A 27,532-nucleotide genomic window follows, 5' to 3' on the forward strand; every position below is an offset into this window, starting at 1 on the left:
AAGCCACACATACAGGCTACCTCTACAGTGAATGGAGAATGCTAGGTAGGAATCATCAGAAAGTGTTTCTTCTCAGTTATCTTAGCTACTGTTTTAAAACCAGAATAATTGTTCTAAGGATATTCTGAGGATATGGTTCTTACATAGGATGCCCAGGTTGACTGTACTCCTATAAATGGACCTAGTTTTATGAAATAAATCTGGTCTAAGTGTTCTAATTACAATTTTATAATACAGATATCACTTGGAAGCTTGCATTGATGAAAATATTTGATTACTAGATATCTGAACTGGTAAATGCTGATTTAAATTTATACCCAGATTTCCTGATCTGTTAATCAAAATAAGAAGAGTAATCATTGTGCCCTCAATTTGAATTGCTTTCAAGTCTAGACTATGAAGTCCACTGATAGTTATTATACTAAATATATTAAAAAAAAGGCTAAAAAAATTGACTAAGGAGATATGGAGAATATGAGAGTACATTAAAAAGAGGTGTATTACCATGCTTTTCCATGCTGTAAGTCTGCAAGTCCATGGACAATGACTACACATACAAGCAAATGAAAGCAGCTGACCACGTACCCACACACCTTGGCAGAGGTGCACTCCATACTCGTCGTCCACCACCAAGACAAATAACCTCTGAAGCTCCTTCTAAACGATATCCAGATGAACAGGAGAAGGTCAGAATATCTCCAACTCCAAAATTAAATCCTATTCTGTTACCAAATTGTGGGATCCCAGGATCTTCACAAGGTTCAAGATTGTACTCTGAAAACAAGAGCAAATCAGCTTGAATGAGAGCAACATGTAATCTTACAGTCTAGTAATTTCTGTAATTTCCACCTGACTATCAATTCAGGCATCAGATTTTAAAACAAAAGTATTGTGTGAATGTTAAATTGATAATTATACTATTTCAAAAAGTAAGACAAATTAATACATTCACAATGTTTTAAAGATGCATAACACAACATGATTTATCATTCTTTTAAGAGCCATAAATAACTCAGATAAATAAACCAAATTAAAATGTTGGCACAACAAAAACTAAATAGTTGATACTTGATCTTATCTGGAATTTCACTAACAGAAATTAGACTAGTTCTGTTTCCTTCCCTCACTTGATAAAGTGTCTTACAGTTACTGCCATCTTATTTATCATGTAGCACAAATGTGTCCTTTGCCTCTATAGAGGCACAGAGATTTGCTTGCTTTGAAATTATTGTGCTTAGGAAACAATTTATATAATATAATTTTTCAGTATATATATTCATAAAAAAAAATACAATTTTTTTATTTCCTTATATACAATGCAGAAAAACCCCAAAAAGCAACTTTTTCAGGAGCCAGGTATTACAGGTCTTTCCTTACCAGAGAAAGAAATATTAAATCCTTCATATGATATTGAAAAATCTGAAATAAAGCGCAACTGAGCCCTGAAATTTCCATAGAGACCAGCATTGATTGGTGAAGGAAGCTCTGAGCCAGTCAGACGTGCCAGCGGCTGTGTGAAACTGCCATTCTCTGTTATTAGTAAGTAGTCATGATGATCCTCCAAATGAAACGTGTAGAAGGTGAACTGCACACCTGTTAGAAAAAGTAGAATTAGATTTACAGATCACCCTATTAACATCCATGTAACTAAGCCAAGGTTAAAATTCATGCATCTCATTATGAATCATCATTTAGAAAATGAAGATAATCAAATTTTTCAAAAACTTAGTATCTTTCCTGATTTTAGAATTAAAATATCTTTGCAGCAGGTTTCATTTTGACATCATCTTTCACTTTTGCCTTTATCTGCAATATGGACATCTGATTTATAGAATTTAAAGATATATGTTTCCATTTTTGTGTAAAATCCAATGATGCACTATGTATGTTCAAAACTACAAACAGTTAATGGCAGAATAGAAAAAATAAACCTTATTTCTTACAATCACCAGTATCCTTGAATAGCAGAAGTGAAAGGAAAGATTATAAAATATATGATATTAAATTCTAATGGCACATAGAGTAGCAGCACCAATTCCTCCCAAAAAAGGGGAGGTCTCCTAATAAGAGACATACATCAACAGTATACTTTTTTTGCCAATCATCATATATAAATCACACATCCAGAAAGGAAGATATCTCCTGGAACACAATAGCAATAAAAAGACTTAAAGATCAAGACAGATGATTAAATCACTTTTAACTAAGAGTTAGACCATGATCTTTAGGTAGAATGCACAGAAAGGCCAAGAAAAATAAACGGAAGAATCAATCAGCTAGCTGAAGTGATTACTGATACCTCTAGTGTAATCCATTTCAGTTTTAACATGTAAGTCATAAATCAATGATTCAGTCTCTTCAAGTCTATCTGATGATGTAACATTTAGAATGATCCGTTCATGTGATTGAAGATTAACATAGTAGATGAAGATTAATGACCTTTGGGTACTCTCCTGGCCAATGGATTTTTAATAGTAGACACAATTTAATCAAAAAGCAAAGAAATAGTTCCCTTTCCTATAGCCCCAAAACTGCAGTACTCGCCCTCCCCCCGCCACCACCAGCCCCAAATTTCCCAAACAGGGTAACAAAATCCAAGCTAGATATACTCTGCTTGACTCATCTGTTTAAGTATAGAAACATTGTGCCCCTTCAGGTGTTGTGGGTTATCTTTTCTAGACCTCACATGCAGCTTTAGAAGCTCTCAGTACAATTGCCAGCTACTGTTTTCAGATTGCTTTTTTTTAATATAATATTCCTGACATTGTCTGAATAGCATTAAACATTTATGTTAATGCAACTCAATCACACCTAAGAAATACAGCTTGTATGGGTATCTGGAATGCAAGGACACTTGGTTTACAATCCTGGTAAAGGACTTTTCCGTACAGGAAGCAGAGACAAGAAATGAGAGAAGTAATGAATGGTATACACACTCACATAATCTTTAATGAGCAGGATTAAGTGGAGGTACTAACAAGGACCAGAATTCTTATGTTTCTGTCTGATGGTAAATTAAATGTATCACCATAATCTAAAGCAGTTAAATTAGAACTTAGTAATTGATGATAATGGGGGACAAAATACTATCTTGGGTCTTATGAAAATTAGAAATTTACTGTGGAGTAGTTGAGGGAATTTGTGAGATTATGTAAAACTGAAGATGAGATTTTTTTAAAATGGTAGTTGGAGACCTCAAAACTTTTTGTGAGATGTTTTGGGCCAAAGGAAGATAAGGGAAGGGGTCATGCTGGGTAAAAGTGAAAAAAGTGTGGGAAAAGAGAGAGGGTTAAGACTCTCTCACTAACGCCTGCACCTAACCAGCACAGCCTGTCCTCTATTCCTGACTGGTGAGCAATGTATATTCTGTCCAGAGTGTGAGCACATGGGTGACCACTAGTGCATATTAGTATGGACTGTCTGGGGAGCAGGATGAGATCAGGGGAAGACTGGAAAAAAGGCCATTGGTCACAGAGCAGGCAGCACCTAGTAGGAATGGAATCTGGAGTCCAGCTCCTGGGTCAGAATATGGAAGGTTGGGGGAGCATGTGAGTGTCACTTCTAACAAACTCCTTTTCCCCTCAGCCTGGATGGAGAAATAGGATTTGGTTGCCTGTGCTGTTCATGTCTGTTTCAGTGCTGTTGGTGTTTCTATGTGTGCCAATAAGACACTTGCCTCTGTCGTTGTTAATCTGTGTGACCAGCCATATATATTGGCATCTTTGGCATATGTGCATATTGGCATCTTTGGAATACATGCTTAGTCTTGCCATCAGCTGGACATACAGATGGGAGCAATCAGATAAAAACCTTGGATCTTGGAGACCTCTATCTTTTACTTCCCTTTAAAGAGACTGGAGAACCATTCAGAACTTTTTCAAGTAGATGCCTCCTTATCTTCTTAAAACTCCATGCACATCACATTCTCCCTCTGGATCCAGAAAAACACATCCTTACTTAGTAGCACTGATATAGAAAATACTGGATGGAATATTATTTTATGCTTTTAGTAAAAATAAATAATCCAAAAGATTTATTCTGGCTGTTAAGAATTCTTGATTTACTAATTACATGAGCAAAGCCATTCATCTATTTTGATCATCCTTTTTATTCTCTGAGATTGTGTGAAAATAAATTGGCAAAAATCACACACAGAATTCTGGAATTGAGATTGGGTTGGATATCTTTTGAACTAATGTATATAAATTTATATTTGGAATTAATAAATTCTTAAATGTCTGGGATTTTTAACTTAGTTCATGTATGACACAGTGCTGATTTGACATGAAAGGAGCTCTTAAAAAGACCCATGTGATATATACAGAATAAGACTGAAATTCAGCTCATATTTGTTGCATTTATTGCAGTCCAAATTAATTTTGGCCTTTTTCGTGCATGCATATATACTGAAACAACAAAATCAGAAATGCCAAAGAAAATTTTATGGTAGCAACCCAAAATAATGAAATTCCTGTGAATCACAGCTGAGCTTCACTGAGTATTGTTCAAACATCAGACTCAAGGTTTAACTCAAGGGAATGTTTCAATCAATTTTCCAGATTGCCATGACATTTCTAAGCAAAACCCCAAGGTATATTCCAGCAGTAGCTGTACAATTTAGTTTTCTTCAGAAAATATTCTAATCACATTAATATATGCTCTGTGACAGATTGTGTCTTCTCCGGGGTAGAATTTTAAAAGATATGTTCAGGTAGATTCCTTCTCATTCTGCCTCACATGTGCTTTCTTTATAAGGGGAATATCTAAAATCTGAAATGAAGATAGGAAGACATAACACTGTAAAATGTCTCTTCTCAATGTTACAATCCAGACTGTTGGGGGATGGGTAAATTAACTGATCTAATAATAAATGTTTTAAAACATACTGCTGATACTCCACAAATTTCATTTCACCATATATTTAAATTGCATTCTAATCACAGACCAAATGCAATAATTATTGTCAATAGGTGTTTCCTTTTCTCTTCATAATAGTAATAATAAACATATTAACTATATTTAAAATAAATGTTCTCTAGTTAACAATTTTTTTTTAAAAATGAAAGAAAATTATATCAAGTTGTAACAGACACTCAAGAATCATAATGCTGGTCCACATGAACACAACTGAAAAATTAATTCTAAAACTTTAGATACACTTAAAAAGTAAAATTAAAAGCACATGTATTTATATTGCAATATTATTATTTAAAACAGTATGTACAAACACAGAAACTTTTTCCTAGCAACACAACATATCCAGACATAAAATATACATCATAACTAAATCTATATATTTAATTAGCTGTTATTATGTAATATCAGTATGAAGTTGCAACATAAAGATGTGTGTATAAGAAAGTACCTCACAGTATTCTGGAGCTACAAGTTATATACTTTTTCTTGGCAGTCTGACATGAAACTATAAAACTTTCTGGTAAAAAACCCCAAAATAGTCTAAAGTAGAAATGATCTCACTAGTTAGTAGCCAGTAGAAGATACTCCTTGAGTTTCTGAAGTTGAAATTATGCTAGACATGAAATAGAGCAGAAAATGAGATCTCCAGAAAGAAGTTATTTTTTTCCTCTCATTAAAATAACCCATTTATGTGTATGGGATTAATTTTTCTAAATGGTAAAACTTAGTATGTAAAACTTAGTCACTCAGTCTCCCCATAGACACTTCCTCTGGGGACTGTATTAACCCCCCGGACATTAGATGATAAACAGGTGCCTTCAGAGGATAGTTCATTCTATCTGCTTTAGATACCTATTCAGGGTGCAATGACTCATATCCTGAAGATATATGCATTTGTCCATTAAATACAGAAGTGTCCTAACTGACTAGCTCACTGACATAGAATTTTACTGTTAGAAATTTAAATTAAGTAAGCCTGTGACTTACTGTCATAAAAGGAGAGCTATCTTCCTCATGCAATACAACAGGAAGAGCTTAAAGAATTAATAGCTTTTTGCCAACAAGTACAAAGTATGAGGATTTCACACACTATTTCCTACTCAGAGCAAATACCCACTCTATAATTTTTTCCAGCAGCTCTTTGAGCGGCATAAATCAAAATGTCCAATTGTGACATTGTATTCATACTTAATGTTTTTCCTGCATGACATTTCCATGCGATAATATAAAACTTACAGAATCATAGGTCATTTAGGTTGGAAAAGGCCTCCAAGATCATTGAGTCTAACCACTAATCCAGCACTGCCAAGTCCACCATTAAACTATGTCCTTAAGTGCCACATCTACATGTTTTTCTACATAGCTTCAGGGATGTCACTTCCCTGGGCAGCCTGTTCCAATGCTTGATAACTCCTTCCATGAAGAAATTTTCTCCTAATGTCCAAAATTTAGACATGCTACTGCATCTCAATGTCTTTCTTGTACTGAGGGGCCCAGAAATGGACACAGGACAACCATTGTTGAGTACAGAGATACAATCATTGCCCTGGTCCTGCTGGCCATACGATTTCTGATACAAGCCAGGATGGCACTGGCCTTCTTGGCCACCTGGGCTCACTGCTGGATTGTGTTCAGCTGCTGTCAACCAGCACCCTCAGGTCTTTTTCCACTGAGCAGCTTTCCAGCTACTCTGCCCCAGGATTGTAACATTTCATGACATTGAATCAAACAAGAATGTGAGTCTATAAATATGTGTGCATATATTCATCAGTGTATATGTGCTTATAAATAACCTTTGTAATATTATTTCTTCCCCTGCATGTTTTATTTCTGTAAATTTGTTTTCTCAGGAGTCTCATTATATATGGTGGGTTTTCTTAACAGCCTCACATAAAATGTTATAACATTGAGAATTTCAGCTTTTATTCATCCCAACTTTTAAGTACTTCTCTAGCTGAGGTTTTAAGGAAAAAGATAAACCACAAAAAAGCTACTTCATTTTCTGAAAAAGAAAACAACAACAAAAAAACCCAACTAAAACTTCCCCAGTACTTTTCTTCACACTTACATTTTTAATTTAAGAAAAATGAAAGTGTTAATAAAATGTCTTTCAAGAATCCTGAAAAAAGTGGCTTAATCTGACCTCTTTTTTCTGTAGAATTCACATCATTTTCTGTCAAGTATTACTCCATGAAGCTAAACTCCATCTCTGCTACTTGCCTTTAATTCTCAGATTATAAAGCTTGTGCAGTTATCCAATGACTTCTCAGACAGAGTGCAAGATAAATGACTACAGGTCTAACAGTTTCTTTATACTTTCTATTAGTCTTTCTTGAATATCCAGAAGAAAAGATGCACAGTCACTTATATTCCCACAACTCTAAAAGCCATGTATCATCCCTAGAGGTAATAAGGGCAAATGTCGTATGTGATGTAGCATCACTAAGTTCAGGAGGCTTTTTCACTGTGGATATTCAGAATCGAATTACATTGACACAATGGCATCACTTGGTAATAAGAGAGACTATGGAACAGATGGAGCAATAATTTTGAGATACACTTTGCCACTTTAACGCTTTAAGGAGTTTTAAATGGGACAACCAGTCAGAGTGATTTAACATCTAGATGAGGAACTATCACACTATTTGTACAAAATAGAATAAGGGGATCACAGATCAGCACAATTCTCTATATGTGAAGTCTTATTTTTATGTTACCAATAACTCTTTCTTAGAGGAATACATCATCAGCATACTTTGTCACATTTCATGCCCTCACAGAGAACATTGATGAAATTCAGAATTGAACTTGTCTTCCCTCTTCTCCCTTTCATTTCTTTTTCTGTATTCTTGCCAGTGTCACAATATAATTCTCTTTTTTGTGTTCTTACCAGTTTACGCTCTTTGTATTCAATTTCTCTCACGACATCTATCTCTGTCTCCTTCCCCTAACATTAAATCTTATGCCTCTCTAGCTCTTTCCACCCATAGCACAAGAGTACTATGCAGTTGCTCCTACATTTGATATAAAATACCAACAAAAAGCTAAAAGTATGATCCATCTCATCTAGTACCAAAACCTCTCATTGGAAAGCAACTATGACACACTATTTCTAGGAAACTTTGCTGCCTAAGCATTGTGTCCTAAGCATTATTTAACCTCTCAGAGAAGAGTTAAAATCAGTATTACAGCTTTTTCCTGAAATCTACCTTCAAGAAATAACTTCCTCTCCTTAAAAGCTTCCAGTCCTTCAGCTTCTGTGATCAGTCATTGTATAATTCTTTCTCACTGACTTTTCATTCTGTGGGAAGTATAAGGACCTAGTCCACTTCTGGAATTCTAGGAGTTTCTACAAGAAAATTAAACAAACCCAAAACACAGGAATTGAAATCCCAGTGCTTTGGTGCTAGCTTAGGTCTAGTCCTAGAGCACAGACTACCGGACTTATATATATTAAAAAAAAAAAAAAAAAAAAAAAAAAGATGGAAAAAGAGAAAAGGATTTATTTACCTTTTCCGTGGGTAACATCCACAGTCCATGTGCAATTCAGTGAATTTGGATATAGATCAGGATAACCTGGGGATAAAATTGTTCCACTAGGTCCTCTAACATCTCCACCACATAAAGCTAGAAATAAAGAAAATAATAACAATAATAATAATAATAATAAACATACAGATAAGAGAAAATGTGAGAAAACCTGAAAATTTCTGCCTTTAAAATTACTTAAAAGTAGTTACTCAAATGATTTAGCAATTTCAAATATAACTACAGGCCATTTTTATACAATGTAAAATGAAATGCAATCAATAATTAATATGTGTTTAATATGCATTAGAGAACCAAAATCAAGTTTAATTAGCTGTTTTTTCATGTTTTCCGGAGAGTCTGTGAAAGTCGTTAAGTTCAGCAGAGAGATGAAGGCAGATGATACAGAGCCAAACAATATCAATTAAGCAGAAGCCAAGGTTGAAGAGCTAAAATGGTGTGTCTTGGCTATTGAAGAATTATTTACTTGAAATATTTGTGCAGGGAAGGTTGACATGAGTTTGTGTATATACTTATAACTATTGGTTATGGGTTTATATCTATGATGCTAGTGATAATGACAGGTTCTGATATAAGAATAAGCATTTCTATAGTTTCCTTAGCAACTTTATAAAAGTAATCAGTATTTGAGCAATACAAAAAATAAGCTACATCTTGAATTAATGCAAAATACAAACATTTAGTCATTACAACACTGGCAAAAATTTATAGTTCAATGATTTTCTATTCCAGGGTTTTTGAAATACAACATTAATCAAGTAATTTTTAGTAAGGAAGAGTTATTGTACCTTAGAATTATCATATATCAATAATAGTTATTAAAATTCAGTACCAAGTTATTACATCAGAGTTCTGTGAATATAGATTATCTAAGAAGGGCATACATTATAAAACAAATGAGTAGTTCTATTTTCTTTTCCTCAAGATTAAAAGCATCTATTCCTTTTATTATCCTTAGCCTAATTATACACACTACAAAAATTATTTTGTAGAAATATTTTAGAATAAAGAAAAACAGTCCAGTCAATGTGAACTACTGGCACTAGATTCGTGTCAAATAATCTAGACCATTCTAGTAAATTTGATTGCAGTTCTCCACATGAGCAGTCCTTCCAAAGTAATGAATACAAATTCTTCTCTTTTGCACATGTTAAAGGTCTTGAAAGGCAGGTTTGGAGAGATGTAAATGGCAGCTACTTGTCTGTAATTCCAGTTGATACAAATATCAAACCCTCTTCTTGTTCTATAAGCTGTCACTCACCTATTTCTTGCTCATGTCTGTGCTTACCACATTGCCGCCACAGCAATGAGGGTGAGGGAAGGAGCCTGTCTCAGGCTGGAGGAACAATGACTCTTTCTAAGAGATGCTTGCCCCACCTGCACTAGCTGGTTTAACCTGCTCCTACCCATATTTAACACCAGTAGCAAGTACTAACGCAGCACTCAACAGTATGACTTGTAAATGGGGGAGTAGTTTGGCCTTTCAGTATGTGCTCCAACATCCACATACTTCAGGAGAAAGATGCTGAGTGATTTAATGCATCATGATGTTTCTTCTGCTATATCTTGATATTTATGCTACTTATGGCAATTTCTGCTATACATTGATGGAGTAAATGATGGAAGTTATACCCATTATCCCTTTGCTTTTAATGTTATATATTTGAGAATGAATATATTGACATGTCACAATTTTCTGCGTAGATGTACATTCATAACTGATTTGAGGATACAGCAGACAGGGAAATCAAGAGACTATCCAAAATGTACCTTCTATCTCACCCTGTACCTAACCAGACATTTGTTTCAATGAAATACAGGCATTTTCCAGACATTTCAGTAGCACTGTGGAATGTTTTCATAAAGATCAATTATTTTTCATAATGAGCTTATGGCCCTGCATACCATCACTGTGTTCAGGGCACTAAACGAAGTATACACTTAATAACACTTTTTTTATAAATCTGAAATGGAATTTCATCCTATATCCTAGGATGAAGACTGCCCTATCTTGCCTAGCTAAAATTTGTCTCATCATTCTAACTAACTATATTTCTGTTTTAAACATGCTTACTTCTCTGGATAGCCTCCTGATTGCTTTGTATGTGCTATTTCTCCTGCCAACTTTCTAGCCTTTGTTGGCCTAGTTGTAAGATGGAAATTTGCAAATCCCGTACTATAGGCTGAAATAAGGCATTTTAGGACCACAATTGCCCAATCTCTTCATTGTTGCCACAGGCAAATAACCTCCTTCCATATTAATTTTCCTCCTTACTTCTCTGATGAACAGACAGTGAAGACAAACACTGCCACCCTATCATCTGATCTTGCTATATTTAGATATTAGCAAAACATAATCAGGGCTGTGACAGCATGTTATTGGAGCTTCTGATGGTAACTACTTCATCCATTAAATAAAAAAAATACAGTCAGTTTTTATAATCATGGGATATAGACCAAACAAATAATATATTTTACAGGGGGTGTTTGGAAAACCTTTCAGGAATGCAAATAGTGACAAAACATCTATGGCATGCCATCAGGCCCTCAGTGTAACTCTATGAAGGCTAGCAGATGGCAGAAAAAGACATCAAGGGACCGGCCTTTTAGAAAATAAAGCCAAGTTGACAAATCTGAAATAGTAGATATGCAACTGGCCCTGATAAGATGGCTAACAGCCCAAGCATGTAATATCACTAATAGTATCTGACTGTTTTTCAGAGTGCAAAGGAAAACAGAACCACATAAAAATAAGAACAGCAAAGGATAAACACGCATATTTCTAAATTCTACCTTTCTTTCACTTTATCTAATTACACAGAGATGGAATCTAGGAAAGAGAAAAAGTAGAATGAATACTTAAGCAAATAACTGAAGCACTATTTTTGATTTCTAATGTAGAAAATGGAAAATTATGTTAACAGACTAATTAAAAATTTCTTTTTTTATGCAATCAGGGAAGCTGAATCAAGACATGCCTGCATTACTGTTTCCAAATAGTGAGAAACAAAATATAAAAAAAACCCCAAAACACCTCAAAACTAAACACAAAACAACAAGAACTAAAGAACAAAAAGTAAAGAGAACAAAACATAAAAGTGACTGTATGAAATACAGATAGGTATTATATATATATATATACAGAAGTATATATATTATATATATATAAAGCACCTTCACAGCACTGTGGTGATCAGAAATGATGTAACAATTTAAGAAGCAAGTTTTGGATAACTATGAGTGAAGACTCTAATTTAATAGTGGAGTTTGGTGACTACATCAGATGTTCAGCTGAAATAAATTCTTACAATATTAGGTTGATTACTGACACTTTTTTTGTTGCAACTGCATTCATTTTTCTCAGTAACATGATCAATCACAAAAGTGACAGCAAGCAAGCCTAGCTTAGAAAATGGCCCAATATGTATTGAAAGCAATTTTTGGCCCAAACAATTTCAGAATCTTTAGTCAGGATACTCATGTCTCAGTGGGAGATACGCAGGCTGTGCTTCATCCCTAAAGTACATGAATAATTGCAATAAAAACACTTGACTTGTGTCATTCATAGTAAAGTTCCACTTCAGGCCATATTTCATGCTACTATAAAACTGTTACAGGAAATCAATCTTGCAATACTAGAAATAGCCTAATAATTTCTAGCTTAAATTTATTCATGATCTATTTTTACCCATTTGATCTTCTGCTAAACTGTCATGTTTTATTCCTTTTTGGGGCTCACTGGGGTAGGCTGGCAAACCACATAAGAATCTATGATTTTGGATCAGTAATGAGACAGGTTTTTTTAATCTACTTCAGTAAGATATGTTTTCCATCTCTAAAATCCCTGCATTAACAATTGCAAGTACTTAGCTACCTTGTCAAGCAGCTATGCTACAGAAACATATTGCTAGGACACTTCACATTAGATTTTGACATGTTTGCTTATATTTGTTTGTTTGTTTGTTTTTTCTTTCCATTTTATTATTACATCCCCTCTGTTCTAGTTTTAACATATTTATATTTTACTGCCGAAGTCAGTTTGTATATTCTCTTCCTGCAGGTGGCATCCTGTATAGCTAGCTTAATGCTTATTCACAGGAAACCCTCTTAAATTTTGCTTTTTATACATTACAATAAAACTCAACAACGACTGATTATGTTTGCTGTCACCTGAGCTCTACAAATACAAGCTACTATCTATTTAAAACTAATTGGTTTTTATGTAACACAAGTCAGTCTCAGAGTTATGAAGACTATGGTGATATGAAATGTCAAGAAATCTGGATGTGAGAGGAAGGGGATGCCCATATCCAAAAAAGACAGAAAATATCAAGAAAACATATCAGTTATTTTAATAAATCAAGTGAAAATAATACATATATATACATATAGAAATGGATAAAAATATATATAAATGCATTTTTCGATGTATTTCAACATAGAGTGTTCACTAGTAATTCAGCAAAAAAACGCCACTGTTTTTGAGCCTGATTGAAGATGGTGATATCTGTGAAATCAGCATTTTTCACATTTTCAAATGGTATCACCTATCATTTTCTTATGTAGAGATTTTTCAAGAGACTAGCCATAGATCACTAACCATAACTCAAACACTAACATACAATGATGTATCTCAATTTTCTCTGGAAAGATAAAATACTCTTAAGATGAAGACAAGCTTTCAGAAAAAAAACACAACTTTTTTCCCTAAGTTCAATTTGTTGTTAATACTAATAATTTAAAACTATTTAGTTTTCAGAAGTAATGAGAAGAGAAAACCCACAATTATAATTGATTAGTAATAACAATTCATTTTAGATTTCAAGCATAATCAAAGAAGACTAATAACACATGCTAGTTTAGAAAGAAGTGCAAAGAAAAAAAAAGAAAAAATCTCTTTATATGGAAATATGTTTGTGTAGATATATAAGTCTAAATACAAATATATATATGAACAAACACACAGAAGCCTCATTACATTCATTTGCTTAATTGACTCTAACTTCCAACTAAAAATTTATTTCTGAGATGATTTTCATTTATTGTGCAATTGAATAATAAAAGTGGCATATAAAATAGTTTGAAATTATTGAAACAGTGAATTAGAGTTTGAATCTTACATACTGTGTTTTATAGACCAAGAAACATCAGCATTTGTCTTCCCAAATTTTAGAAAATGCAATGCATCTTAAAATGGGATGTAGTTCAGCAGGGGTAAATAAATAAGGATATGGACATCAAATTAACATATTCAGCTTCAAGAAAGAAACCTTGGACTTGAGTTATATTCCACAAGAGACTAGTTTAATAGAATCTAATGTAGCCTAGATTACTCACAATATAAACTTGCATTTTTACCTTCTTATTTAAATCTAAAATAGACCAGACGTGCTCTCCATTTCCAATTCTGGCCTCTACCACACTGAATATTTGAAGCAGGTTTTTTAACATCTGTGTTTTAATGGAAGTATTATTTTTATTTTAGAGATGTCAACAGAAAGGAGGTAACACCTCTGCATTATTCCCTGAATATGTTCCTCATATACTGCATAAGTGATATTTGCTAATTCATTTGGACATCTAGGGGTTTCCAATATAAGCATTAAAGGTTTTTTATCTTGCTTGAATTATTTTCATTCTATTTATTAATTTTCTTAAGTAAATGACGATCAGGTTGAACGACAATATTTATTTTTAATTCAAGTAATGAATAAGGATTATCTATTAGCATTCAATTTCATGTTATGATGAAGGGAATAAAGAGCACTTTACACTCTTAATTAGATATCTAACTTTTACATTAATTTTCCTGTAATTTTTGATGGGATTATTCCAGTAATTTGTATACTGGGTAGAATAGGGTTCCTCACATATATTCAAAGCTTAAAAGCAAAATTCTCTTATAGTATTTGTATAGAAGGGACATTATAAGACAAAATTTGGTCTTTTTAGTTAAGCACTGGGTGGTGATTACAGTTAAAAAATTCAGAGCTTTCCAGATACATAGGTAAAAAGTGAATCATATATAGTTAGTAGTTGGCATGGTATAAATGCAATACAAGCAATATTTTCTCAGCAAAGCTCATAACCATCTATTTTAGCTCTTTTTTTGGTGATGTTTACCTGTGCAACATCAAACACATAATGAAAAAATTACTTTCCTTCAAAGAATAGAATTTCAGTCAACACCATGTTCTTTGAGGAAGAACTTGCTTTAAGAAGTCTAAATTTTTTTCCTTTTGTACTCATTTCTCCAAACTACACAAACTCATGAGTTGTCATGACCTATCTGCACAATTATCATGGCCTGTCTCCACATCACTACATAATGTAATTATAAAAAAGAGATGAAAATATCAAAAAGAACAACCAAAAAAGAACTTGTCTCCTCAGAAACCATCAGAGTAACATATTGAATGTGCAGTAATAGTGACTGGTGTGTTTATTAGTGGTATGATTAATACAAACCCATATTCGTAGTTTATGCAAAGAACAGCCCATTTAGGAAATGCCCTATTTTCTCTGGGGTGCAAGGGCTCTGGATTGTTTTAAAAAACATTCCCCCAAAGAAGAAATTCAGCAATGAAATTAAAATTATATCAACCATAAACTGATAAAATTTAGTAGAATAAGTGTACTAAATCCTACCTTTAAAGCATATTTATTGAATGGACAATTGCCATTTAGCAATGTGCTCCGGAGAAAAAGAAACCTCATTTACTTAATGAATTGCATACTAGTTCAGCATCTTTAAGAAGAAATTTATCTTATGTAAGTTTATTTCACAACAGAGCACAGTATTCATAGGGAGTGTGTTTATACTGTTTTACATGGTCACCATCTAGTGCCTATGACCACGAGAAAACACATCTTAGTTTTGTGGCCTATACGGCAAAATATAGCCCCCCTGACTGCAAACCGTGGGAACTCTGCAATTCTTCATTGCAACAACCTGACTGAGATGCAGAATCTTTTAGAAAATGGGCTTGCAGAGCTACAGAGGGCCACTTTCAGGCATGTGATCATTCTTACCGCTTTCTACCACCACAGATTTTGAGTATTGTCATATACTGACACTTTCAACTTACTGAAATCTAAAAACCTAAAGCATTTCCTAACTAAACAATGTGAAGGCAAAGGAAATCCCTACAATTTTTTAAATAAAGTAATACAGTGGAAATGAATAGTTTTCCATATGGCAAATCGCACATGGTTCAGTGAGCTTCTTCATCAATCTTCATTCAGATTTTTCTTTCAAAATTAGTGTCCTGAGACACTAAGAACTGTATCAGAAAAATACAATATCATGTATATTCTGTACCTCATAAAAGCTCAGGAGACTTTCTTTGGTTAAATACTACCCTAGAATTAAATAGTTCTATTATTCCTAAAAACATTTTTAACGTCAAAAAAATGTATCATGCTCCAAGGACGGAAACTGTTTTAAGGAGCAAACATCTTAAATAACATAATTTAATGAACATTACAATCTACTTTCTTAATATTACATATATTTGATATGACCCCAACTGGGAAAATATTAAAATGAACAATTCAGATTACAAGAGAGGGCTGAAAATATTAGGTAACTTTTCAGATTTAATGATATGGTGGAGACCTGTTAGTTGATCCCACTTTTGTCTAGTTTAATAATCATCAGATATAATGTGGCCCTAATTAATTCTCACGGTGATTGAAGGGTGTCAAGTTCTGTAACAAGCTAGAAACACAATGATCACCATGAAACAGGAGAAAATGCAGTTTTTGAGTCAGGTACAAATAAACTTCATTTCATGTTTTGTATGTCAGCAATCTGTGTCCATAGATGGATAACCAAACAAAAATATTTGTAGGCTGTAATAAGTGCTTTACAATAAGATATACACAAATTTTGCAATCAGTTAGGTCACAGTTACATCAATTCAAATAGACATACCTTCAGTAATCTGCAGAATTAAATAACTATATATCATTCTCTGCTTTTATGATTATATGTCTCATCACAGAGATATATGACATTTATTTCTTCGAACTATTCTTTTTCTTTCCTAAAAATATAGGTTTTACAGCCTCTGGCATTTAACTCATTTTGGCTAAAAATAGTTTGGCAAAATTTGTATATTTTAAAGTACTCTCTACTAAATCTATTAATCCTTACCATCACAAGTTGGGAGTGGGTGACTCCACCAGTGATTTTTTTCACATAATAAAGGCTCCTCATGACTCAGCCTATAACCTGGATCACAACTAAATGAGACAGTGGAACCTATAGAGAAGTCATGTCCATAACGACGTCCATGCACTGGTATGCCAGGATCCAAGCAAGAGTAAGTATTAACAGTTACACCTAGATTTAAAAAAGAAAAAGAAAAGAAAAGAAAAAAGTTAAATAAACTGTAGATTTTTTTTTTAATTAATTAAGTAATTTCTTGTGATGTGAGTGAAGGTGAAGGCTTCACTATTACACATTTACTGTGAATTATCTTTCCACTATTCTTCTCTGTGTTACCATTACAAGATATGGATCACAATTTGAATCCTGCCACTGCTGCAGAAAAAAATAAGAAAAAGATCACATAATTTAGTTTGATGCTGTCTCAGTAACATCAAATGATTTTGTACCTGATGCTGATATTGAAAAGTTTTGATGACCAAAAATTGATGATTTGATAATCAAAATTCTGATTGTCAGCCTTTATATTTTCCTGATCAAAATTTGCTGGCATAGCTAAAATTATTTTCATTTCTTTTGATATTGATATTTTAAATATTTACATAGATCAATTATTTACATAAATCACACTTATACCTAGTGTTATGTGATATGTGAGACATTGAGAAGATAAAGAATAGCAGAAAAGAGTAAACAGAAGTTGACTTGATAAAGGGAATTTCAATGTGTGCTAGAAAATGAAACCTTTTAGATTATTTCCCACTGACATGTTCATATAAAAGCTCATATAAAGAAGTTCATTATAAAATAATAATGAAAAAACTCCAACCCTCTACAAATAATACTGAAGTTAGTAAATTATAAGAAGTATTCAGTGCAAGTTTTTTTATGGGTGTCGTTCCTTTTATTCCTACACAGAAGTCATAAAAAATCCTTCCTTACAAAGAAATTCAGTGTGGAAAGATATAATTAACATGAAAATTAAGACCATATAAAAGCTTTCAATACAATATTTGAAGGGAGGAGAAATGATGAGTAGGAGACCATTGATCATTATTATTCATATACCCAAAAAGGAAAACAGAATTGGATTGTACCGGATAATAGAAGATGAGAAACCAGTAAGAATTAAGCAAAAATAAAACGAATACTAGACTTCTGTGCATAAACAGGAGCTATTAAACAGAAAAGCAACTGTTGAAAATTGTTTATTTTGTGTACAGATATTAAGAATATATATTTTCAATGTTCTCTGACAGCATAAATTTAGCTTTTATTCTCCACTAGTGTAAAGAGAACTGTAGGGTGTGAATCAATTTTACAAAATATGGGATTTTATAATGAAATTCAAGAATTTATTTATAAAGAAATTTCAGGTTTCCTTTCCAACTTTATTTAATTGAAGCATTATTTATTTGTATGAAGTGCAGATTTCCTCTTTTTTCTGTTCACATTCCCAAAGCATAATTTTTACCATTTAACATTATTCAGTCCTTCTACAAATTTAGTGGTCGCTGCTGGCAGTCTTAATCTAGTTTTCCTGATGTGTTAAGATAGCTTTCCTTCAAACTTCAGCATGGATGAGAACTTAACAAAATCATCACTTGTTCATAAGGCAGATGATGATACAAATGGAAGTTTGGGGATGAATGCTAGGACAGTTAACCATTTTGGAATAATAGATTTTTTTTCAATAAACAGCCTGAATTTAACATTCACTAGAGTTCAAATCAATCCAAATTTTATCTGACAACACCACTTCCATGCATATTGTTTTTAATATCCTTATCATTAGTGGTCAGCAATAGTGAGAATTGCAAAAAATAGTGTTAAAAATTAAGAACATCTGAAAATTTTTTGGTGGTAATTCCAACAAGTAGAAGTATGAAACAGGAATGGACAAACAATGTGCTTATGACCTTTACTAAGCAAATCAGATAGTGATTACAGTAAAAATATTATTTGTCATATAAGTAGGAATTATTAAAACAGAAGTTATATTTAGAAAAACAAAATGTAAATTGAATTGTAATATTTCAACTTGTAGGAATTTTAATGATTCATAAAGTATGAAATCTTACAGATACTTTCTGCAGCATAGTTTATATGAATATAATACGGACAAAAGAATATTTATATGTCAGAAAAAAATCTGATAGGCAGGCTTTTAGAACCCTAAAAATTCATAATTAGCCAATTCAATTTCTTGATTTTCAAGTCATTATATAAACTGCATTTTCCCCTACCTTCAGTTAGAGCTGCAGATACATTAATCAGAACACTAATTCAATTATTTTCTTAAATTTGCATAATCCTTATCTCATGCCGTTTTACACACACAAAAATGTATAAAATATCAGAATATTAAGACATAAAAGCAGACACCAGAAGAAAGGTATTGGCTTCTCATTTTCATCTTTTGATTCTTAAAGCACAGAGCAGTACATCAATGACATTAAATATAAATAAAATTAATGGTCATCCATTTTGCAGTTTAACATTACTAAATTTTTCTCAGATTGAGAAATAACAGGAATTTACCCAAGATGACATCTGTACTGAGGTAAGCATTGAGGGTGAAGGGAAATCAAATAATACAACACAGAATTACTTACTTTCATAGTGAATTTTGAATCCATTGTTAGAACGACTGTTATCAGTTGTAAACAGAAGATACATGAAATTGCTACTGCTAAACAGAAACTGTGGGACCTGTGTACCATTGTAAGATCCCAAAAGTGGAGATAATAAGTTTGGTCCATCATGAACTTCCAAAACATCATAATTGAGTTCAGTCTGAAATCTGGAATTGTGGGAACACACAGAGGCACAAATTTAAGAGACAGTTAAAAAAAATTCTATAAACCCATATTTTTAAACTATGTGCCTTTCCTGACAATATTTTTTTCTCCACGAATCTATTTTGCAGTATCAGTGCAATAATATTAATTATCCTTTATATTTTATGCAACAATAAAATTTCAGGTTAGTTCCTTAGAAAGATGCAAAATAAATTTAAAATACTGGAGCTGGTTTGTATGGCAGGAAACAAAAGCCAGAAACAGTTTGTTAATAAAGATTAATATTAATTGCATATGCTATTTTATAACACAAAATTATTTTGCTATTTTGAATAATCAATTAAATTATATGGAGGGTTTATTGATCCATTTGGTACAAATATCATCGAGGTACTTTGTAACATCAAAGAATCACACTCTGGAGTTCCTACCTTACAATTGTCTATAAGCAGGGATAGAATTACTTGACCCTTGACTCCAGTGGCTTTCTGCCAGCTGAGACTCAGCCCAAAATAGGCACAGAAGTTATGGGAAAAAAACCCCACAACTAAAAATCCTTTTTAGAAAGCACTGAAAAAAAAAATGCCTGTTTAAATATAGCATGTGTGCTCTCCCTAGCAAGGAAAAGCTGCATGTGATAGTGCTGCTAGGTATCTCCTTGCTTGTGTTGTTTTAGATGGTATCAGCAATTCCAAACACCTGTCTGGTATTTTGACAGTGGTTTATCGCTTTCTTGCTATGACAGAATTTAGATCAATCATACTGCTTTATAATGGACTCTGATAGATTATTGAAAAACATTTTCAGAATTAAAAAGCAACAATTAACAGCAGGATCTTACAAAGACCCTTCAGGTAGTCTTAATTCTCCCTCTGATTTACTTAGATGCCTAATTCAGCTTTGTAAAATCCTTTCAAAGAACTGCATGAGTAAAGCCAATATACTGAGGAACTTGGTATTTCAGCATTTACGTCCCATGAATCTGATCCTAAAGATCTAAAGGAGTCTGGCAAAAGACAAGAAGACAAATTAAATCTAAAAAATGTGTTTTCTTTTACTGATGTTCTGATCCCACTAAATACAGTTACAGAAATGAAGTGGGATAATCCTAGAAGCAGGAAAACTGAAAATTTTGGGTTTTGTTAGTTCCCACATGAACTCACAATGTCATGCTGCTGAAAAGCTACTAAGCAATAATTTGCTCTTTTTTTTTTTTTCTTCCCAGCAATCCACACAACACAAGAGAAATCTTGGAAACAGATCATTTAGTCTTGCTTAGCTTTCTTAGCACCTGTATCAAAAGCATACTTTAGACAGAAGGTGTAAAAAGCCACAGACCTTATAAATGCAATGCAACTATCAGGCCAGTCAAGTTGAAATTAAGTTGAACCTCCAAAGACATAATAGAAATCCTCTCAAAAGTACTCGGTCTATATGCACCACCGCAAACAGCAGAAAAATATGAAGATGAAAAAAATTAACAATCACCCAAAAAAGAAAATGTAAGAACCACTTTCAAGTGAGATGAACTGAAACAAATTTGAAGGGGGGATTATGTTCAATGCTTTTGCTTGGTCATTTGGCTAAAAACTGGTCAATTTAAATTTAATTTATAAATCTGATGCTTATGTCACTTTTTCCTTCAATATCTCTCCTCTTGATGCTCAAGATACCTGCTATATTTACATACTGTTTTTTCTCTGGTGTGAGAAAACAGTAGGGGCTTTTAGAAAACTGAGTAAGAAATACCCGGTGCTCATGTAAGACCCTTCCAATGTTCCTTCCTACTTAACTGATCACTATTGTTAAATTAACCTGGATGTCTTCACTGCTATGTGACATCTAATCTTACGGAGGACTCACAAGCAGACAGGAGTGAAACAAGTTTTAACACAGGTGATGCCACATACACTTTTTTTAAGAGGCCTTATTCGAATAGATAAAGGTCCCTGCATATTTATAAAACACATCTTTATTTCTAAGAGACACCCTTATCAACTCAATGCAGTGTCAGGATTTCCTGCTGCACAGTATATGCTCAAGAGACAAGTGTGACTAGTACTCCAATCAGTGGTTTGCTATCAGCATCTCTCACATTTAAATACTTATAATTAGGCTTCATGATAAACACTTCATTACAATGAAGAATGGCATTGCCATTTCTCGCTTCTGTCTTTTCAATTGAGCCTAAAAAGATACTGATTTATAACAAAATACCAACAGATTATCTATCTTAGTTATGCCTGTAGAACAGAAATAAACTTTTTAAAATATACATGCACAATCATATAACAATATATGAAAATGTTATTTTTTCACACTGAAAGCACAAAAGTTCATAGTTATTTTATTTGCTTTATGTGTAGATCTTCTTTTCACATGTCTCTATCTCCTTGGCACAGGAACACTTTAGCATACAGTCATGGAATGCAGAACCTTTCTCCTATCCAATGTTGTAAGAGAGAAGATATAGGAAGATGGGAAGGTTAAAAGGGAACTACTCTGCAAGTGGGAAACTTAGAAAATCCAAAAATTATTTAAAAGTTCTAGACATGTACTATAAATGTTTTTCCCTGACCAAGAAATTAAAAACCTTTCAAATAACCACACGTATAGTGGAAGTTTTGGTATTTGCATCAATAAAGGCTAGAAAAAGTATGTGTGTTTTTCAGGACAAAGCTGAAATGTAAAGAACTGGGCAAAATATGAATTGGTTTTTTTAATTGTATAAGAAACTGATTTGGCTATAGTTTTAAAAGTGTATATTTAAAAAAAAATTATCCTGTTCTTTTAAGAAAGTGTAGCTGAAAATTTGCAAGCAGGAGCAGCAGAACAAGGGTAGCCAAGACTAGAATGAGTCTTTAAAAAGCTAGTGTATAAATGACTCAGAATGCAAATTTAAACTGTGAAAAATAACAATGTGTAAATAAAAAAATGACAGTATTTTACAAAATGTTTTCTTTTATTACACTATAAAGATTTCTTTCATCATTTGATTTATAGAATAACTTTTTCTTTGCATCCAGACGTAACTATATATATCTAAGTGCATCTGTGTGAACATACCTAGATGTATTTTTAAGTGTACTTCTTCACAAAGATACATAAAAGTAAACATTTATATGTGAGTAGGGCGTCTCTGGATTGCTGCATCTGAGCAGTATGCATATCAGACCAATTTCTGACAAGTAATGAGAGTGTCAAAAATAAGCAGCAATGGAAAAAAAAAAGTGTTATAAAGAGGATAGAAGCTTTCTCTGTGATCCAAAGAGACCACATCTTGTTCTTATTGATCTTACTTACAAGAGTAATAGAGGTTGTGCAATTTTATGACAAGGCATTAATATATTGCGAACAAAAAATGTATGCAAGATACTGTCAGATTTAGTAAAACTCAGGCGCGAAGAAAAAATGCAGCTGGCATTGTATTTTGCAAATACAAAGGCAAATGCTTTTTACTTTGAAATGACTGTCCACACCAAATGTGTAGTTTAAATTAATTGCTGAATTAAAAATCAACTATTTGAAATGACAATTTTCTTTTCAAAAACTTAACAGAAGTTTCAGCAGGAGGGAGTTACTGAAATTTTTATTGTATCCTAATTGGCAAAAATTTGGCAAATCATTATTTTAAGTGAGATACTAGTGATTTTGGAAGACTAACTTTCATGTGATGGTAAGGATAGAAAATAACTTTGAAGTGCACATATTACATGTCCTTTGATTGTTTATATTGTTCCATGAACACTTTAATATAGTGTAAGCTATAGTACTAAAGAAAAGGTTTTAAAAATCTTATCACAGTGACAAATTTTGCTAAGAGAATATGAATTTCATCCCTTGCTAAAAACAACTTTTGAATTGCATTAAAATGAAGAAATACCTTCTTTTAAGTCAAGTGTGAGCAGGCCTAGTCAAAACATGCTGCATATAGATCAACTGAAAAGTACTTGTATGATATTTGTACACTATAATTTTCATAATCAATGGCACTTTTTTACTGGATTGTCAAGTAATTTTTTTAATATTTACAATTAAAAATCATCTAAAACATAAGAAGAATAGCATTCTTTATTGCATTTTTTGTCTTGTTTTCTGATAAAGTGCTCAAATTAAATGCAAACATCTTGCTACCATGAGAAATGTAAGGTGCTCAGCACATTTTAATCCTTTGAATCAGGAAGGGATGTTAGTAACAGACATCAGTCTGGGAAAAGTGGAATGCTGCAGTAATTTGGGGACATTGGAACTCCATCCTGAGAGCACATAGTCCTTTCACAACACTAGCTCAGCTGATATGATAATTAAATATTCAGAGTGGATAAAAATATGACTGCATTTAATTTCGTTTTCACAGTTGATTCAATTCTTCAGAGTTGAAGATTATGTGATATTGAGGGAAAAGAAAGAACTTAGCAATTTATCATAGCAATATAGTTACAAGCAAATGAAACATACTAATATTTAAAAATAGACAACATTTTTAACTGGGCAAAACAGGCTTCAATATAGGCAAGAGGGTAGAAATTTCAAATGCTTTTCAGCACATCAAAGTAGAAATTACACTGAACATAGTATCTATGCTCTGAAGGAGTTTCAGAAAGTCCTACATGATAATACAATTATTTGACTTTAGAGATAGTGCAAATTAATATTATGATAAAGCTAATAACTCCTGCTTCTGAGTAAAAACTGGAAAACATTAAATAAGAAAAACATTAGCCAAGACCTTTCAAATGTAATTTTGATAGAGTGTCCAGGTTCAGCTTCTATCACCCACTCACAATTCAAGGAATCTTTATAATACCCTGGCCAGCCTGGAGAAAGGATTACTCCACTTGGAGATGAAAAATGCCCACCACATGGAGCTAAAAGTGAAACAAAGAGAAAGGTAAATAATCCAAATTTATTAAATGCAATTCATAATTATCACTTTCAATATAGGACAATTAGAATGAATAAAGATTGAAAATCCAGTTGCAGGAAGACGCAATGGCTTCAAAGCTGACAGGCTCTATGGTGTTCAGAATTAGATGGAGATAACTGAATTAAGACAATAAAAAGACAAAACAAACTGTTCAATAATTCTGAAAAAAATTTTTCCCTACTGTATTCTTATGTGTATAATACATTTTCCTGCATTGAAGAACATAAACAAAACATGGTCTCTACAAAGTGTCATTATTTTTGCTTGTACTTGTGGACAGAGAGACTTGAAAAACTTGCTAGTTTCAGCTGAGTATAAAGCTAGAAACCAGAGAACTGTTGTTTTAACTTTGACATGAATCCACTGTCATACCACATACATTTTGCTTGGCATGTTGGCAGTTCAAATTCCTCATTCATGAAAAAGACACACTTACCATTCTTACAAAGATTAGTTGATATTTTTTAATTGGAAAATATATATAAATATTGTAATATATACTTCTGGAAGCAGTAATCATGCAGAGGGGAAAGATCACCTGCTTCAACCTGCTCAACAGCTTGCCTTATCCTTCCCAGGATGCCACTGGCCTTCTTTACTGCAAGGACACATGTTTAACTTGGTATCCACCAGGACACCCAGGGCCTTTTCCATTTAGAGAGCAGAAGCATGTTACTTTGAAGGAAGAGAAAGCTGCACCATAGAGTTTAATAAAATCATTGTTCCAGTGGTCTTTATGCACACAAGGCTACTCAAAAAAAAAAAAAAAAAAAAAAAAGCTATGTGTCATAGCTGACTATTCCTATTAGTGTGTATCGCAAAGAAGTTGGAAAGGTCGTACTGTACTGTTGACAAACTAGTGTCTCTACTAAAAATAGTGTAAAATATACAACATTTTCTGACAAAAACATGTCTATTTATTAAATTTCTGGTTGTGATTTTTTCACCAAATACAGCCTGCAAAACCTTTTGGTTGCTCATTTAGACAAAGGAGCACAGAACATATCATTGTCTATATTATTATGGATTTCTCCATTACAAAAAATAGATTAATTTTTCTCTCTTTGACACAACTTCAAGTTGAAGACCATGAATTATTACACATTTTTCTGATCTTCATTTTTCTCAGGAGAATACCAAGATCCTATATTAAAGTTATGAATTGTTGTAAATAGCTTTTTTTGGGGTTTTTTTAGGACATAATGTTCCATCTTTTCCCTACTGTGCAGGGAAAAGGAAGTTATAGAGTTCTAGAAGTTATAGAGTTCAGAATTCAGTATGTTGCAAACACTTCTAAATATGCAGCTGTATGCTTCATTTTTTACTCACTGATGGATTTAAAGTGGGTGCTTCTCACCTTTTACCTTAGAGTCTCTTTTGCATACTACCTTCAGTAAAGAGTGCCAGTTAAACAAGAAGGTGTTTAAACTCATATTTACCTCAACAACCAGAAGGTTAACTCTACAGCATTCATAATCTCTATATTTTATTGTATATACGCCCTTTTAAATATTCATAATATGTATGCAGCCCGTAAACTACAAAATATATTGACAAGAATAGGAACCAGGTGGCCTTATTCTGAGCCAGTACACTCCCATAGTTAGAATACAGTATAACTAAACTTGTACAAAGTTCCATATTCTCACCAAATTTTCATGACACAGGTTGCATTTACAATACAAAAAGCTCCAAACCTCTGTTACAAAAATATTCCTATGAATAGTGCATTAAAAATAATGCATACTGGAAGATTGCCTAAATTTGGAATAGTTTCTCTTTTTTATTTAGGAGTGTTTTGTTTCTGGTTTTCTTTAAAGAAAATGTTTCTTACCTTCCTCTGATTTTGGCTCTTGCAGATAAATATTCAAGGAATTTTTTTTATTTGACTTTCACCATCACATGCTGGTTTTCTAAACCCAGGAGTAGTTCCCTTCAGAATAGCTGAGCTACTAGGCTTATCTCAAAGAGCCTTGTTTTTTAGAAAATAAAGCTCTCCAGACATCTTGCCAAAGGATTGTTTCCCTGACCTTTTTTACACTGATTTTAATCCCTTGCTCTTTCTTATAGTTCTATTTGATGGTTGTATGACAGATTGATACCCAATGCCCATTTGTTCAAAATGAAACTCTAGAAATATAACACAACTAGAGGTTGTTATCAAGCAGAATCTCTTTAAACACAGACCTATGCCAAACAGCAAAAAAAAATTCTTAGTCTGATCTAAGAATTCTCACAAAGTCATTTGTATTTAATTCTTTGTATAGCAAGATGCAGGGGGTGAAAAAGGAAATTTCTGTATGTGAGCATGAAAAAAGCTTTTAGGATAACAGGCTATTCACAGAATTACTAAACATCTTGTAGATTCATAGTTTTGGATGGTTTTTTTTGAAGACCTTTTCACTAATGCTATGGAATGGCAGGAGTCATGCAGAAAACCTTGCAGGAGTTATGCAGAAAGACCAAGGTTAGAGCTTCAGCATGGGTACAGCAGCACAATATTACAAGAGATTATGGGAAAATCCTCCATATAGCCCTCACACAGGAAAGATGAAAGGCATGACAACAAGAGCCCCAAATTCAAAATTGTCAGGGAGTAGCAAAAGCAGGACCCCTCCACTAAAGAAAAGAAGCCAGGAACCAGGGATGATCACTTGTATGCACACACACACACGCACACACACACACACGCGCACACAAACTGAGTTAGTGCCTTCACAGACAGATCCAGCTCCACCTGAGAAATGTGAGCAGGAGTGAATTGCTTAGAGTAAAGGGGTCTGGTGACAATCAAGCAATCAAGTGACTGTCTGAGCTGAAATAGGATCCTGGGCCATGGGCAGGGCTGGGAGGAAGTCCCAGCAGAGGCTAGCCAGGATTGCCCTGAAAAAGGAGTATGTTGACCCTGTTCATCTGCACCAGATTATTAAAAAGTTCCCTCCTGCATACTGTAATTTCTGGCATTCCTGAAGTGGAAGGAAAGCTGGAATCAGTCACATTCCTAGTCAGTATGTGGAGTTTATGCATATGACTTGATGTCTGTGACAATGAAATTATGAGGTATTAGTAGAGCTTATATCAAACAACTCTGTTTTACAGACAAAGGTGTACACAATCAATAAAACTTCTGAACACCCTAACAGACCAAACTAAATTGTTAATTTA

At 33.3% G+C, this 27,532-nt stretch overlaps 1 protein-coding gene across 3 annotated transcripts in view; it reads right to left on the bottom strand.

Annotated features, from left to right (window-relative positions):
• CSMD3 (CUB and Sushi multiple domains 3) overlaps window positions 1-27,532 on the bottom strand; it is a 613,513-nt gene that overhangs the window by 224,669 nt on the left and 361,312 nt on the right. For all 3 annotated transcript variants that reach the window (XM_010404839.4, XM_010404843.4, XM_010404841.4), the window contains 6 exons: window positions 24,170-24,308; window positions 19,255-19,442; window positions 16,625-16,813; window positions 8,428-8,544; window positions 1,378-1,593; window positions 586-774 (listed from right to left, as the gene is read on the bottom strand). In XM_010404839.4, coding sequence (XP_010403141.2) covers window positions 586-774; window positions 1,378-1,593; window positions 8,428-8,544; window positions 16,625-16,813; window positions 19,255-19,442; window positions 24,170-24,308 — 1,038 coding nt within the window. The remainder of the gene's footprint in view (window positions 1-585; window positions 775-1,377; window positions 1,594-8,427; window positions 8,545-16,624; window positions 16,814-19,254; window positions 19,443-24,169; window positions 24,309-27,532) is intronic.

This window comes from Corvus cornix, chromosome 2 (genome assembly GCF_000738735.6).
Source record: "Corvus cornix cornix isolate S_Up_H32 chromosome 2, ASM73873v5, whole genome shotgun sequence".
Lineage (NCBI taxonomy): Eukaryota > Metazoa > Chordata > Aves > Passeriformes > Corvidae > Corvus > Corvus cornix.